Here is a 16,405-nt window from a genome sequence, read left to right as displayed (position 1 = left end):
AAATCAAAAATGTAACATATTTATTGTGTGCCACATCATGTACATTTTGATCTTCAACTCAAAATCATGAAGCTAGAAGCTCTTAAGCTTAAAGATTTTGTTTAAACAATACCTAATAGATGGTTACAGTACAATAATGCTTTGCAGTGGTTCTTTTTACCAAAAGCATGGTAATAATGTTTGGTTAACTTTTTCAACAGTCACACAGACCAGCCGCCCAGACAGGCCTCAGACAAGTCAGGATGAGGCTGGGATTGCAGGTAAGTCTTCACTGTAGTCACATATTCTGAAAACACATAGAAGTACAAAATATTAAATTTTTTTTGGGCACCTAGGTTCTGCTTCTGGAAGCCGACCTCCTGTAAGGCGCCCATCACAGGGCTTGGGCCACTTACCCAGGAGGCCAAGTAAGACACGGCGTCTTGGCTCGGATTCTGCGGCTCCATCATCCCCACCCAGGCGAAGACTTTCGGCAGTGTCACCCCAGCCACCACTGGCACTATTGGCGAGTTCTCAGAGTGATGAGCCCCGATCACCTCAGTTATCTGGTGAGTAAAATCAGAAATTAAACACATAAGCAATAATATACACAGTACAGTTAATATGTTGTTAGTTGGTTTGGAGTTTACATGTTTTCAAGAACAAGCAATGTGTTGTTCCGTCTTCAATTGCTAAAGGTGGTTTTAAAAAATTATATAAGGTCTTAGTGGATGTTCTCGACAACATCTTTGTAAGAAAAGTTCAGATTTGTTTCCAAATTAAGCACACACACGTGCACATTATTCTAAAATATGAATACAATTAAATATTTAGAAAACAAACCACAACATTATAGTGTTCACACATCGCCCCTGTCCAGTATGTAGATGGCTTACTTGCTCGGCTCCTCTGGACTATACAGGTAAGTAGTCTATATCGTGGTCAGGGGAGGGAATCTAACAGTGTAATGGTGTGGAGGGGAGTTAGTTAGGTGAGGATTATGCAAATCTGTCTATGTTTGCGCCTGTGTTTGTATATATTTTTAAATAGCTTTAAAAAATTAAAAGTTATTAAACTCAAGTGTTAATAATTCAAAAATGGAGTATTATGAATGTAGTAATGTGTAGCATTAGCCTTGAATAAAATTTAAAAAAAATAAACATTGCATGTTGCCCACCCCATACAGAGCACAGCTTGATGGCCGACGTGGACCAGCAGGGCCAAGAACAACAGCCAACCATCACACTGCAACTTACAGCTGTTGACCCAAGCCAGCCAATACAGTTGCAGGATATCCCCCAAGCATCCATCAGTCCACAACTGGCACAAGCTCCGCCACCAAGCCAAATTCCTGATGATTTTTGGGCCAGTTGGACAAGCCAACAGGCCCAAAGCAATGCCAGCCTGACCGCACATACACAACACCTTGCCAGTCTGCCCCATCATCTACCGCGTATTAGTCGCAACTCGGGCAGACTGATAGTACAAGTAGGGCGAATGGCTACCTCAATGGAGCAAATTAGGGCTGACAACAGCCAAATGCTTGCACATTTATCCCGCATCATAGATGAGCAACAGCGACATCAGCAGGCACTCGTTCAGCTCATTCAACACAATCAAGTGGTGAATGAGTCCTTATCCAGGATTGTAGCCAGCCACACTGCTACTAACACTCAGCTGATTGCAAGCCTAAATAATTTGAGCAGCAATATTTCTCTGATGGGAGCTCAGCAAGTAACCTCCAGCTCGGGGACCACGACCCCTATCCAAACGCCAGTAACCTCCCCTGTTCGGCGTTCCTCAAGAGCACGTGCCAGTGAGCCAGCACCCAGCACACACAAGCGAAAAAAATAACAACAATGTTATTTGAAAAAAAAAAAAAAATTTCTTTGTCAAACACACAACTTCCTGTGTCCGTCTCCAACATTGTCGAAGCTGCTCTGTATGTATGTATGTTTTTCATGGGTAATGACTGAAAATGGATTTTAAGCATAAACTAAGCACAATGTACACACCACTATAACCAACAAACAGTAATGAACAAAACACACAATAGAAAGTAGTGCAAAGTGTTGAGTCAAGGATAATTACAGCCTAATAAAACTGACCTGAAAAATATCGCTGGATCACTTCTTGCCGTACCTGCCTCCCTACATTTGTACTCACACTGTCACCAGATGTTTCTGACTCCTCTGCTTGCTGACTGCTTTCTCCCTCATCATGTGCCAGATGTTGACTTAAACACAGATTATGGAGAAAACAGCAGCAGAACACAATTCTAGTCACCTTTGAGGGACTATACAACAAAAGGCCGGCAGATTTATCCAGACACCGAAACCGTGACTTCAGCACACCAAAACATCTTTCTATCACATTCCGCGTAGCCTTATGTGCATGATTGTAACTGTGTTCAGCAGGAGAATCAGGTTGGGACAATGGAGTAAGGAGCCAAGAGTAGCAGCCGTAACCCCCATCACCTAAAAAACATATATAGTCAACATTAGTACATATGTTAGATTATTCTTTCACCTCATCCAAACTCTAGTTTGTGGTTAAAAGACATACACACAAAACATTTTCAACATACCCAACAGCCAGCCATCAGGCATTTGTCCCTCCTCAAATTTATCGAAGAGCGATGACTGCCTGAGGATGAAGGAGTCATGGCAGGCACCAGGGTAACCTGCAACAACACTCATAATTTTTAAGTTTGCATCACAGACCACCTGGACATTAGTTGATTGAGCCAGATGCCTATTAGTATATATATATTGGCGGCCCTTAGGTGATCTCAGCTGAACGTGTGTGCAATCTATGGCCCCCAGCACATTGGGCATGCCAGCAAGCTCATAGAAAGCTACCCTGACAGCACTCCACTCCGACTCCTCGGTAGGGAAGCAGATTGAGGCTTTAATGTGTGGCTCCAACACATCCAAAACCTGAGTGGACATTAAAGAAGCTAAGGTGAGTGTCATGTTAGGTATTCTCTACAATACTGTGGTGTTTCAACTTCCAGAAGCAACACTTAGCCATATCCGCATATGTGTTTTTAGACTCACCTGCATCAAATATCTTGAAAAGGTGGGCTGTGAGATACCAATGACGTCGCCTGCCACAGCCTGGAAGCTCCCAGTAGCCATAAAGTGTAACACAGCCAGGAGTTTGTGTAGGCCTGAGACAGAGCGAGAGCGTGCTGTCTCAGGGTCTATGCCCAGTTTGACAAGGTCATACAGGTGGAAAATGTTGTTTCTATTTAGGCGGAACATCTGTATGACCCTATCATCGGACAATGCATTTAAGTTTAAACGCCCTCTAAAAAAACGAGGCTGGCGCAGCCTCCGCGGTACCTGGACAACCTGTTGACCATGTTCACTTACCTGGGCCTGATTCCTGGAAGCCTCATGGAGCAGTCTAAGGTATCCCACAGCAAACAAAAAACCATTGCCACACACCACAGCCGCCATTTCAGAGTGAGAGAAGTTCAGAATGTGCCTGAAACACTTTTATAGGGCCAAACATTCAGGTGTGAGTAATGGATAATTGAGTACACATGTAAACGCGGTTTTCAAAGGCTGGCGCGTTTTTTTTTAGGAAAAAATTACGAATTGTAATTTTTCGCGGCCGCGAATGCATTTTTGCGGCAGCAATTACAATTACGAATGGTTAGTAAATGACCGAGATTCATATCTAAACAGGCGTAATTTGACCGATGGTGTATTCATTCGTAATTTTTTTGTTGGACTTGCAAAAAATTACGAATGCCCTCATCACTGCCGTGATTATTGCTTAGTAAATTACCGAGATGACACTTTGATGAAAAAACGGCATCTCGGTCAAAATCGGGAGCTTAGTAAATTTACCCCCTTGAAAGTAAAGTTTTATTACATACATCCACACAAACATACAAACATACTTACCTTATGTTCACACGAGGGTCGGTCCTCTTCTCCAGTAGAATCCATGGGGTACCTGTTGAATAAATTCTACTCACCAGATCCAGGGTCCCAGGCTCCTCGGAGAATCCTTTTGTAATCCACGTACTTGATTAAAAAAAAAAAACGGACACCCGAGCCACGCACTGAAAGGGGACCCATGTTTGCACATGGGCCCCCTTTCCCCGAATGCCAGAAACCCACTCTGACTGATGTCTAAGTGGGTTTCTTCAGCCAATCAGGGAGCGCCACGTTGTGGCACCCTCCTGATCGGCTGTGTGCTCCTGTACTGTATGACAGGCGGCACACGGCAGTGTTACAATGTAGCGCCTATGCGCTCTATTGTAACCAATGGTGGGAACTTTCTGCCCTGCGGTTGACCGAAAGTGACCTCACCGCTGAGCAGAAAGTTCCCACCATTGGTTACAATGGAGCGCATAGGCGCTACATTGTAACACTGCCGCGTGCTGCCTGTCAGTCAGTACAGGAGCACACAGCCGATCAGGAGGGTGCTACAATGTGGCGCTCCCTGATTGGCTGAAGAAACCCACTTAGACATCAGTCAGAGTGGGTTTCTGGCATTCGGGGAAAGGGGGCCCATGTGCAAACATGGGTCCCCTTTCAGTGCGTGGCTCGGGTGTCCGTTTTTTTTTAAAATCAAGTACGTGGATTACAAAAGGATTCTCCGAGGAGCCTGGGACCCTGGATCTGGTGAGTAGAATTTATTCAACAGGTACCCCATGGATTCTACTGGAGAAGAGGACCGACCCTCGTGTGAACATAAGGTAAGTATGTTTGTATGTTTGTGTGGATGTATGTAATAAAACTTTACTTTCAAGGTGTGTGTGTCTTGTCTTTTTTTGGGTATTTTTTTAGTAGTAGTACTACAGGTACCAGCGGGCCCGTTTTTCAGCCGCATGCTGGTACTTGTGGTTCTCCAAGTACCAGCATGCGGGGGAGGCTTGCTGGGCCTTGTAGTACTGCTACTAAAAACAATATCTTTTCATTTTCACAAAAGGCTATCAGCCCCCCATCCGCAGCCAATTGGATGGGGGGGACAGCCTCGGGCTTCACCCCTGGCCCTTGGGTGGCTGGGGGGGGGACCCCTTGATTGAAGGGGTCCCCACTCCCCCAGGGTACCCCGGCCAGGGGTGACTAGTTGGATATTTGATGCCACGGCCGCAGGGCACTATATAAAAGTGACCCCCGGCTGTGGCATTATCTGTCCAGCTAGTGGAGCCCGGTGCTGGTTTTAAAAATACGGGGGACCCCTACTCTTTTTGTCCCCCGTATTTTTGGAACCAGGACCAGGCGCAGAGCCCGATGCTGGTTGCTTAAATATGGGGGAACCCCTGTCAATTTTTTCCCCATATTTCTGCAACCAGGATCGGCTCAAAGAGCCCGAGGCTGGTTATGCTTAGGAGGGGGGACCCCACGCAATTTTTTTAAAGAAAATAACCACTTTCCCACCCCTTCCCACTGATATACATGCACGGATCTCATGGATCCCTGCATGCCTATACAATCACAGATTAAAAAAGCAGGTCTGTTTTTTTTAGCACTTTTTTACGAGTTGTAATTTTTCACGGCAGTGTTTGTTTTTTTTTTGCTTTGCACTTCTTAGTAAATTACCGAGATTCATAGTTAAACAGCCGCGTTTTGACCAATGGTGTATTCATTCGTAATTTTTTTGTTGGACTTCCAAAAAATTACGAATGCCCTCATCACTGCCGTGATTATTGCTTAGTAAATTACCGAGATGACACTTTGATGAAAAAACGGCATCTCGGTCAAAATCGGGACCTTAGTAAATATACCCCATTGTGTTCTATATGCTCAGATATTGAGGCTTTTTTTCATGAAATCCTTTGTTGATTAATTGCCACAAAACCAGGACCTATCAATCAGGCTGTTTTTGTGGTATAATTGTTTTTAATTATTGATTTTCTATATGTGAAATAAAAAATATATGTAAAAAATTATTTTTATGGGAGATTAATATAAAAAAATCCCTTTAAAATATTATTTACCAGCGCTTCCCAATTTTTTTTTATTGTTGTTGATTATATTCTTATTCTCTTATACTCCCCTTTGGGAAGCAGCAGGTAAATTGAGTAAAGCCCTGTACACACGGGGGAGATGTGTGCTGAGCGATCTAGCACAGACTGCTCAGCACATATCTCTCCCCGGCTGTCGGATCCTGAGGTTTTGGCTCGGAAAGCAAAGTCCCCATTATATTAATAGGAGACCACTGATTGGCTGAAAGAGCCATCTGTCATGGCTCTCAGCCAATCAGCTTGTCCCCGTTGATTATAGTGGGGCAAGATGGATGCCCCCACAGCGTGTGCCGCGGCCTGCACTGCCGACACCACCGCCTGCACCCCTACACTGCCGACACTGCCCGGCACCCCTGCACTGAGGACACTGCCGGCACTCCTGCACTGAGGACAACTCCAGCACTCCCGCATTACTGACAGTGCCGACACTGCTGGCACCACCGCACTGAGGACACTGCTGGCACAACTGGACTGCCAACACTACCGTGCTAAGGATACCGCTGGCACCCTGCACTGTCGACACTGCTGGCACCACCACAGTGAAGACACCGCTGACAACCCCGCACTGGGCACCCTCTGTTACAGTAAGTGCAATATTGATGTATCTAGCCTGCACGGTAACCAACCTGCACTGTAACCTGTGCTGTATCTACCCCAACACTGTATCCAACCCACATTGTATTTGACCTGCACTGAAACCCTGACTGTATCTGACCCACACTGTATCCGACCAGCATTGTATTTGACCCGCACTTCCCGACACCGACGCTCGCACCCCCGCACTGCTAACACTGATGCTTGCACCCCCGCACTGCCGACACTGCCGGCACCCCTGCACTGAGGACACTGCTGGCACTCCTGCACTAAGGACACCTCTGGCACTCCCGCATTACTGACACTGCCAGCATCACTGCACTGCCGACACTGCTGGCACCACCGCACTGAGGACACTGCTGACACCCCTGCACTGCTGACACTACCGCGCTAAGGAAACCGCTGGCACCCCTGCACTATCGACATTGCTGGCACCACCATACTGAAGACACCGCTGACAACCTTGCACTGGGGACACTCTGTTACAGTAAGTGCAATATTGGTGTATCTAACCTGCACTGTAACCAACCTGCACTGTAACCTGTGCTGTATCTGACCCAACCTGTATCCAACCCACATTGTATTTGACCTGCACTTAAACCCTGACTGTATCTGACCCACACTGTATCCGACCAGCATTGTTTTTGGCCCGCACTGCCAACACCGCTGCTCGCAACCCCGCACTGCTGACACTCCTTGCACCCCTTCACTGAGGACACTGCCGGCACTACTGCACTAAGGACACCTCCAGCACTCCTGCATTACTGACACTGCCAGCATCCCTGCACTGCCGACACTGCTGGCACCACCACACTGAGGACACTGCTGGCACCCCTGCCCTGCCGACACTGTTGGCACCACCGCATTGAGGACACCACTGACACCCCTGCACTGCCGACACTGCTGACACCATCGCACTGAGGACACCGCTGGCATCCCTGCACTGCTGACACTGCAGGCAACATTGCATTGAAGACACCACTGACACTACCGCCACACTGCACTGAGGACATTGCTGGCGCCCCTGCATTGCCGACACATCCAGCACCACTGCACTGAAGACACCGCTGGCACCCCTGCACTGCTGACACTACCACACTGAGGACACCGCTGACACCTCTGCACTGCCAACACTACCGCGCTAAGAACACTGCTGGCACCCCTGCACTGCTGACACTGCTGGTACCACCACACTGAAGACATCGCTGACAACCCCGCACTGAGGACCCTCTGTCACAATAAGTGCACTGTTGGTGTATCTAGCCTGCAATGTATCCGACCTGCACTGTAACCCGTGCTGCATCCGACCCACACTGCATTTGACCCGCATTGTACTTGACCCACACTGTATCCAACCCACACTGTATTTGACCTGTGCTGTATACAACCAACACTGTATCCAACTCACACTGTATCCAACCTGCGCTGTATCCAACCCACAATGTATTTGACCCGCACTGTAACCTGGGTTGATCTTCAGTTTGCCGGCTGTCGGGATCCCGGCACACAGTATACCGGCGCCGGAATCCGACAGCCAGCATACCAACACTTTTTCTCCCTCTTGGGGGTCCACGACCCCCCTGGAGGGAGAATAAATACGCCACAGTGCCCGCAAGGGGCTCATTTGCGCTCACCACGCTGTTGGTATGCCGGCGGTCGGGCTCCCGGTGCCGGTATGCTGGTCGCTGGGAGCCCGGCCGCCGGCATACAATACTACACCCTGTACCCTGCACTTTATCCAGCCCATGCTGTATCTGACCCACAATATATACAACTCATAGTGTATGCGACCCGTACTGTATCTGACCTGCACTGTATATCGCACTGTATCCGACATGCCCTGTATCTGACCTTGTACTGTAGCCAACCCTCGCTGTATGCAACACGCACTGTATCCAACCTGCACTGTAGCATACACTGTATCCCTCCCAAACTGTATCCAACCCGCACTCTGACCTGCACTGTATCCAACCTGCACTGTAGCCAATGCACACTATATCCAACCCACACTCTGACCTGTGCTGTATCCAACCCACAATTTATCCAACACACACTGTATGCAATCTGCACTATATACAACCCGCAACGAATTCCATCTACACTGTATCCGACCTGCCTTGTATCCACCTACACTGTATCTGACCCACACTGTAACCTACGTTGTATCCGACCAGCTCTGTATCCAACATGCACTGTAACTTGCACTGTGTCTGACCCACAATGTATCCGACCAGCACTGTAATCTGGTCAATATTTAACTGTGTCCCCCAAAGTATTCTGCACTGTACTACGCAGGTATGGAATGCTGTTTTTTATGATTCGGGAGATTTTGAGGAGCTGCTCGACAAAAAGGGCGATTAATCATGTCTTTACATGAGCACAGAGTCCCAGTCATCAGTGACCCAGGGCCCCAAGAAGGGAGGTACAGACTGGGCAATGAGAATAGTCATATGCTGGGAAAATGTGCACTTGTGTAGGGGGCATCAATGTCTGCTGTTGTTATTTTACACATGATTTCTTTGCTGATTGGTAACTACTTTAGAGCAATGATATTGTATACACGATTCTCAGGAAATTTCTGTGTTGGATTATTTTCTATTGATAGTATTTGTGAGGTGGTTTGATTGGTTATTGCTAATACAGTACTAATATGTAAATAATTTTTAAACAGAAATAACTGCCGTGTGTTTGTGCCGCTGCTCTGTTGCTTAGTTTAGCCAGCCAGGCTTTGGCATATGGGCCTAATTCAGAGTTGATTGCAGCAGCAAATTTGTTAGCAGTTGGGCAAAACCTTGGGGGTAATTCCAAGTTGATCGCAGCAGGAAATTTTTTAGCAGTTGGGCAAAAGCATGTGCACTGCAGGGGAGGCAGATATAACATGTGCAGAGAGAGTTAGATTTGGGTGTGGTGAGTTCAATCTGCATTCTAATTTGCAGTGTAAAAATAAAGCAGCCAGTATTTACCCTGCACAGAAACAAAATAACCCACGCAAATCTTACTCTCTCTACACATGTTATATCTGCCTCCCCTGCAGTACACATGGTTTTGCCCATCTGCTAAAAAATTTCCTGCTGCAATCAACTTGGAATTACCCCCCATGTGCACTGCAGGGTGGGCAGATATAACGTGCAGAGAGAGTTAGATTTGGGTGGGGTATGTTCAAACTGAAATCTAAATAAGTTGGATACAGATACACGCACAGCCACATCTGTACACACACGTACATAGCTTTACACACAGCTACATATTCACAGACACATAGCCAAATATACACAGTCATATAGGTTTGAGCGTAGCTACCATAGGTGCAGGCAGTGCAGCTGCTATGGGGTCCAGAGCTGAGAGGGGCCCACCTTCCCTGTCATAGTTACATGTGTTATATACAATTTTCGCCATTGGGGAACATATTATTGGTGCACACGGTCGGTTGCCTGGCAACATCCAGGATATAAGCACTTCTTTTAGTGCTGTGTATTGTTGCTTCCCAGATACATGCAGCAAGCAGTCATCAGTGGTATGTAATATACTAAAGATGTTTTCTTATCTGTATTTAATTCACCTGTCAGAAGATGTGAATAGATGCTTTTTAGGATGGTTGCTCATGCTCTGCAGTTTAATATAGATCATCAACTGCTGTACATGTTTTCTATTTCCAGTATATAAATATCCCTTTGTAGGTGATTGACACTAATAAGGTCCTCCATTTTATAGCTTACAACACTGTTTGTTATCTTGATAAAGACGCCGCAGAGCATCAAAATGCGTACAAATAGTGTTTTGAGACTAGGCAACCTAATACCATATTGCTGTTCCCACTGTATATTGATACCCGGGTTACATCTTCCAGTGGATTGTATTGTAGCTAACTTATACAGTATTTGGTACGGTTGTTTTTGTCCCACTTCTTATTGTTTTTCACTATTTGAATAAATAGTAATTCTTTTAATACAGTCCTTTTTTGGCTTCATACCTATGTGATGAGAGACTTCAGCCTCCATTCATATCCATTAAGAACCAATTTGGAGGCCTAAAGAAACCTTTATGTGCTTTGAATTCTTCTGTCACAAGTAAGCATACATGTAAGAATTTATTCAAGTTTCCATCACCGTTTAGGGTGTCAGAGGAAAGGAAAGAGGATTTGCTCATTTGGATTGGGACTATTTGCACATTCATCTCTTTCCCACGTACACCGAGGGTGGAACTGTGTCTATATAAGTGATGAGCGGGTTCGGTTCCTCGGGATCCGAACCCCCCCGAACTTCAACCATTTTACACGGTTCCGAGGCAGCCTCGGATCTTCCCGCCTTGCTCGGTTAACCCGAGCGCGCCCGAACGTCATCATCCCGCTGTCGGATTCTCGCGAGATTCGGATTCTATATAATGAGCCGCGCGTCGTCGCCATTTTCACTCGTGCTTTGGAGATGATAGCGAGAGGACGTTGCTGCGTTCTCTCAGTTTCTGTGTTTAGTGTGCTGCAAATATCTGTGCTCAGTGTGCTTGCAAATATCTGTGCTCAGTGTGCTGAAAATATCTACGTTCTCTGCCTGAAAAACGCTCCATATCTGTGCTGCATTGTAGTATATAGTAGGAGGACAGTGCAGAATTTTGCTGTGACCACCAGTATATATATAGCAGTACGGTACAGTAGTCCACTGCTCTACCTTTGTGTCGTCAAGTATACTATGCATCCATACCTGTGCTGCATTTTAGTTGTGCGCAGTATATAGTAGGAGGACAGTGCAGAATTTTGCTGACCACCAGTATATATATAGCAGTACGGTACAGTAGTCCACTGCTCTACCTCTGTGTCGTCAAGTATACTATGCACAGGTATGGACCTTTGCTGCATTTTAGTTGTGCGCAGTATATAGTAGGAGGACAGTGCAGAATTTTGCTGGCCACCAGTATATATATAGCAGTACGGTACAGTAGTCCACTGCTCTACCTCTGTGTCGTCAAGCTTACTATGCATCCATACCTGTGCTGCATTTTAGTTGTGCGCAGTATATAATAGGAGGACAGTGCAGAATTTTGCTGACCACCAGTATATATATAGCAGTACGGTACAGTAGTCCACTGCTCTACCTCTGTGTCGTCAAGTATACTATCCATCCATACCTGTGCTGCATTGTAGTTGTGCACAGTATATAGTAGGAGGACAGTGCAGAATTTTGCTGACCACCAGTATATATATAGCAGTACGGTACAGTAGTCCACTGCTCTACCTCTGTGTCGTCAAGTATACTATGCATCCATACCTGTGCTGCATTTTAGTTGTGTGCAGTATATAGTAGGAGGACAGTGCAGAATTTTGCTGACCACCAGTATATATATAGCAGTACGGTACAGTAGTCCACTGCTCTACCTCTGTGTCGTCAAGTATACTATGCATCCATACCTGTGCTGCATTTAAGTTGTGCGCAGTATATAGTAGGAGGACAGTGCAGAATTTTGCTGACCACCAGTATATATATAGCAGTATGGTACAGTAGTCCACTGCTCTACCTCTGTGTCGTCAAGTATACTATCCATCCATACCCGTGCTGCATTGTAGTTGTGCGCAGTATATAGTAAGAGGACAGTGCAGAATTTTGCTGACCACCAGTATATATATATAGCAGTACGGTACAGTAGTCCACTGCTCTACCTCTGTGTCGTCAAGTATACTATGCATCCATACCTGTGCTGCATTTTAGTTGTGCGCAGTATATAGTAGGAGGACAGTGCAGAACTTTGCTGACCACCAGTATATATATAGCAGTACGGTACAGTAGTCCACTGCTCTACCTCTGTGTCATCAAGTTTACTATGCATCCATACCTGTGCTGCATTGTTGTTGTGCGCAGTATATAGTAGGAGGACAGTGCAGAATTTTGCTGACCACCAGTATATATATAGCAGTACAGTACATTAGTCCACTGCTCTACCTCTGTGTCATCAAGTATACTATGCATCCATACCTGTGCTGCATTTTAGTTGCGCGCAGTATATAGTAGGAGGACAGTGCAGAATTTTACTGACCACCAGTATACATATAGCAGTACGGTACAGTAGTCCACTGCTCTACCTCTGTGTCGTCAAGTATACTATGCATCCATACCTGTGCTGCATTTTAGTTGTGTGCAGTATATTGTAGGAGGACAGTGCAGAATTTTGCTGACCACCAGTATATATATAGCAGTACAGTACAGTAGTCCACTGCTCTACCTCTGTGTCGTCAAGTATACTATGCATCCATACCTGTGCTGCATTTAAGTTGTGCGCAGTATATAGTAGGAGGACAGTGCAGAATTTTGCTGACCACCAGTATATATATAGCAGTACGGTACAGTAGTCCACTGCTCTACCTCTGTGTCGTCAAGTATACTATCCATCCATACCTGTGCTGCATTGTAGTTGTGCGCAGTATATAGTAAGAGGACAGTTCAGAATTTTGCTGACCACCAGTATATATTTATATAGCAGTACGGTACAGTAGTCCACTGCTCTACCTCTGTGTCATCAAGTATACTATGCATCCATACCTGTGCTGCATTTTAGTTGTGCGCAGTATATAGTAGGAGGACAGTGCAGAATTTTGCTGACCACCAGTATATATTGACAATGCTAAATTCCTATGTCGTATAAACAACCCTTATGAAGCTAAGAACACTGTACGCTGTTTACTTAAGAAATACCGTAATGGTACGCTATTTGCGTAACGATCGCTCAGCCGTAGGCGAGACGCTCAAGCGTCACGTTCGCTCACGGCCCAGCGATCACAGGACACGTTATTGGTTATGTCTAGGGGAAAGATTCGCTATGGCGTAGCATACACTCGAGACCACGAGGAGGTCACCAGCGATGCAGACGCTCACAACACTATACCTTGATATTAAACCTTATACCGACGAAACACACAGAATACCTTTAATGTGAGTACAGGGTGTAAATGCAACTTTGTGTAGCCTGACTACCTACAAAGCTGTTTGAGCGTCACCGACGCTCAAGTGAACACTTAACACTATAGTAAATACACAGATACTGTTTTAGGGTTCCAAAGCCTATTATCTGTATTATATCTAGTATACTTGTAAAAGAGTAACATAGTACAAATGATACACTACAATATAACAAAGACTTCCTAACCAAACACCTAACTAAGGGATAAACTACAATACTATCCTGGCCTAACACAATACAATACAATACTATAAAGTTTAGTCTAGGGGAGTTACGAGAGAAAAGAGAAAATAAAGAGAGAGAAATAGACACAGAGGGAGAGAGAGGAATTGGCTCACAGAAAGACAATGATTACGGAGAGAACTTACGCACAAAGGGTATGATCGCCTGCGCCTCGATATCCAGCTCCCGATTATCAGCAGATAACCGTTGATGAGAGAGTGAGAGCTGGATGTGGTCGGCCTGCCTATTTATGCCCCACACACAATGCAATCTCCTGGTCCTACAATCCTTCAGTTTATTGGACACAGGAATTCGGCCCTGTACTGTAACCAAAGGTCATAGGTTGATTCATACAGGTGGGCTGTGCTGAGTTTAAACGGCTCAGGTGGGTGGGAAACTGGGTTTCCCGCCGCATACCTGAGTATGGGTAAATAATAGAAATGGACATAAACTTCTTATGTTCATAACTATTCGCACGAGCGATTAATACGCTCCAAACCAACACCGGAATATTGCTAATTAAATACTCTTCCGATGGGTACCAAATACTGCTGTATGACTCCTGTTAGACCCTTTGTACAATACAAAGAGGGATTCCTCCGCTCAGGGACATTCTATCTAAACCAAACTTACAGAAACTATTGAGGGGAACATGATCTATAAACGACATTAATTGTGAACTTTTGTAACGAATGAGTCGCACGCTACGATCACATAAACTCTACCGTAAATGCGCATACTGCGCGTGCGAGTGCACGCTATTGCGGGTATGCGCTTCCACGGGAGAGCGTACGCATGCGCAGCACGGACCAGTGTGCGGTGCAAATATGGCAGTGTGCATTGAGACATTTTTCTGACTTTGACAGTCCACCCTTTGGCAGTCAATAATAACTGCCACAAAATATTTAAGGAGAAAAATGTAAGTCAGGGGTTAATTGATTTCCATGGTGGGGAAAGGAGGAAGAATGGAGTAGGTGTGAAGAGAGTATGACCTAGTGAGAAAGCAGGAGCATGTGTGTATGAGTCCATGTTTGGGGGGGTCATGTATCATCGTGCCGTACGTGTGGTAAATCAAGCTTCGAGGTATTGCGAAGTATACATTTGAATTCCTTCTTATCCTGTGGTACAGGTCTGTGGATGGGCTGTCAAACTCTACCGAGCTCATTTCGGCTGTGGTTGTAACACAATGGGGATGCACATTTTAGTTGATGATACATGAATTGGGGGGGTATGTGGTTGCTGCTATCTGTGCCTGTATTCCCTATCGACTATGTGTGTTATTACCTGAGGGTTGCAGAGATGAAGATAAAGAACACTTACGAAAAATGCAATGATATTCTATGTCAGGTTAATGTACGTTCGTCGATTGAGGTCTTGATTGGTGTCGTTTGATTGCAGTCTTCTTCTTTGTGCTTTTGCTCATAAATCGTGAGTAAAGCAAACAACGTCCATGGATTTACAAAAAATGTTGGGCTAGCGTGATTTTAAAGTTCCTAGGGAAACTGGGGTACCCATGGCATTGTCCATAAAATCTTGTATATCAGGTCGTCTGCTCTTCTTCTTTCCATCTTTCCGTTGTCGGCCCCTTGGCTCATCAGGTCCTTCGTCTACGTGGGTCTTTGTACCTCGGAGGAAAACATAGAAATGGGTGAAAGACGGACCGTATACTCATTACATCATTACGTCATGGTTTCTAGCATTGGGTCATAAATCAAATCCAGGTTAATTACAGTTTCCTCACTCCTCAAGCTCATCACTTTCGTACTTTGTTTACACCTCATCAAAGCCTGCCCGCATCTAAATATCAATCCAATAGATATAACAACACCTAAGATACACAGGAGAAACTTTCCAACATCCATTATGACTCCTTGAGCCCACTCTCCCAAACCGGAGAACCAATTTCGCGGGTTCAACCATGACACCCAACCAGTCAGCTCATTACCTACAGCAGCAAGGGTGAGATTGTGTTTCCGACGAAATTCCCACTTTAATTGCAGAATATCGTCCATCTTTTGGTCTATGACCTCTACCGGATCCTCGGTGTTATTTGTGATATACGTGCAACACTTTATACCGTACTGTGTTGCCAATGTAACACAATATCCGCCTGTTACTGCTGTAAGGTAATTAAGAACCATCCTATGCTGAACTAGTTCTGTTTTGTAAGCTTGAAGTTCTCTTCCAGTGTATCTAAACGTGTCATCATACATTTCAGTGATATTATCTAACAAATTGGCGAGTGCGGAAATGTATTTATAATTCATCACTCCTCGAGCGGTACGAGTGAAATCTAACGCTACCAGAACCTGAATCCCGGTGGATTCATGGATAAGATCAGAGGCCGGATGCTCTAACCTTTCTGACAGTTGTCTTTTAACTCGGTGTTCGTAGTGAGTGTGAGTATAAGGAGCTTGGGCACCACGGTGTATGTCTTTCATTTTGTCATGTGTTACAGTCATCACTTCAGGCAATACTTTTCCAATATAACACAATCCTTCAGAGTTTGGGGCAAGCCACTTGTACGCCTTTCTCCCGCATATGAAATATGCATCATCGGGGAGAACATAAGGGACGGAGAAGGACATGACCATGTTACAAACCTTCCAGGTGAAATCTCCTGACCCTAATTCTTCCATCTGTCTAATACACGTATCAGTCTGTATGATATGTGCACAG

General features: G+C 45.4%; 1 protein-coding gene across 1 annotated transcript; it reads left to right on the top strand.

Annotated features, from left to right (window-relative positions):
* Window positions 1-204: 204 nt before the first annotated feature.
* LOC134947696 (uncharacterized) lies at window positions 205-1,833 on the top strand. The gene is made up of 3 exons (XM_063935654.1): window positions 205-260; window positions 336-548; window positions 1,166-1,833. Exon 3 carries the CDS (start codon window positions 1,177-1,179, stop codon window positions 1,831-1,833), a length of 657 nt encoding a protein of 218 aa, XP_063791724.1. The 5' UTR covers window positions 205-260; window positions 336-548; window positions 1,166-1,176.
* Window positions 1,834-16,405: the final 14,572 nt, after the last annotated feature.

This window comes from Pseudophryne corroboree, chromosome 8, assembly GCF_028390025.1.
Source record: "Pseudophryne corroboree isolate aPseCor3 chromosome 8, aPseCor3.hap2, whole genome shotgun sequence".
Taxonomy (NCBI): Eukaryota; Metazoa; Chordata; class Amphibia; order Anura; family Myobatrachidae; genus Pseudophryne; species Pseudophryne corroboree.
This window is presented reverse-complemented; position numbering and strand designations above follow the sequence as displayed.

Coding starts and splice junctions, on each gene's coding strand:
- LOC134947696 (XM_063935654.1), top strand. CDS start 1,177: ATGGCCGACGTGGACCAGCAGGGCCAAGAACAACAGCCAACCATCACA.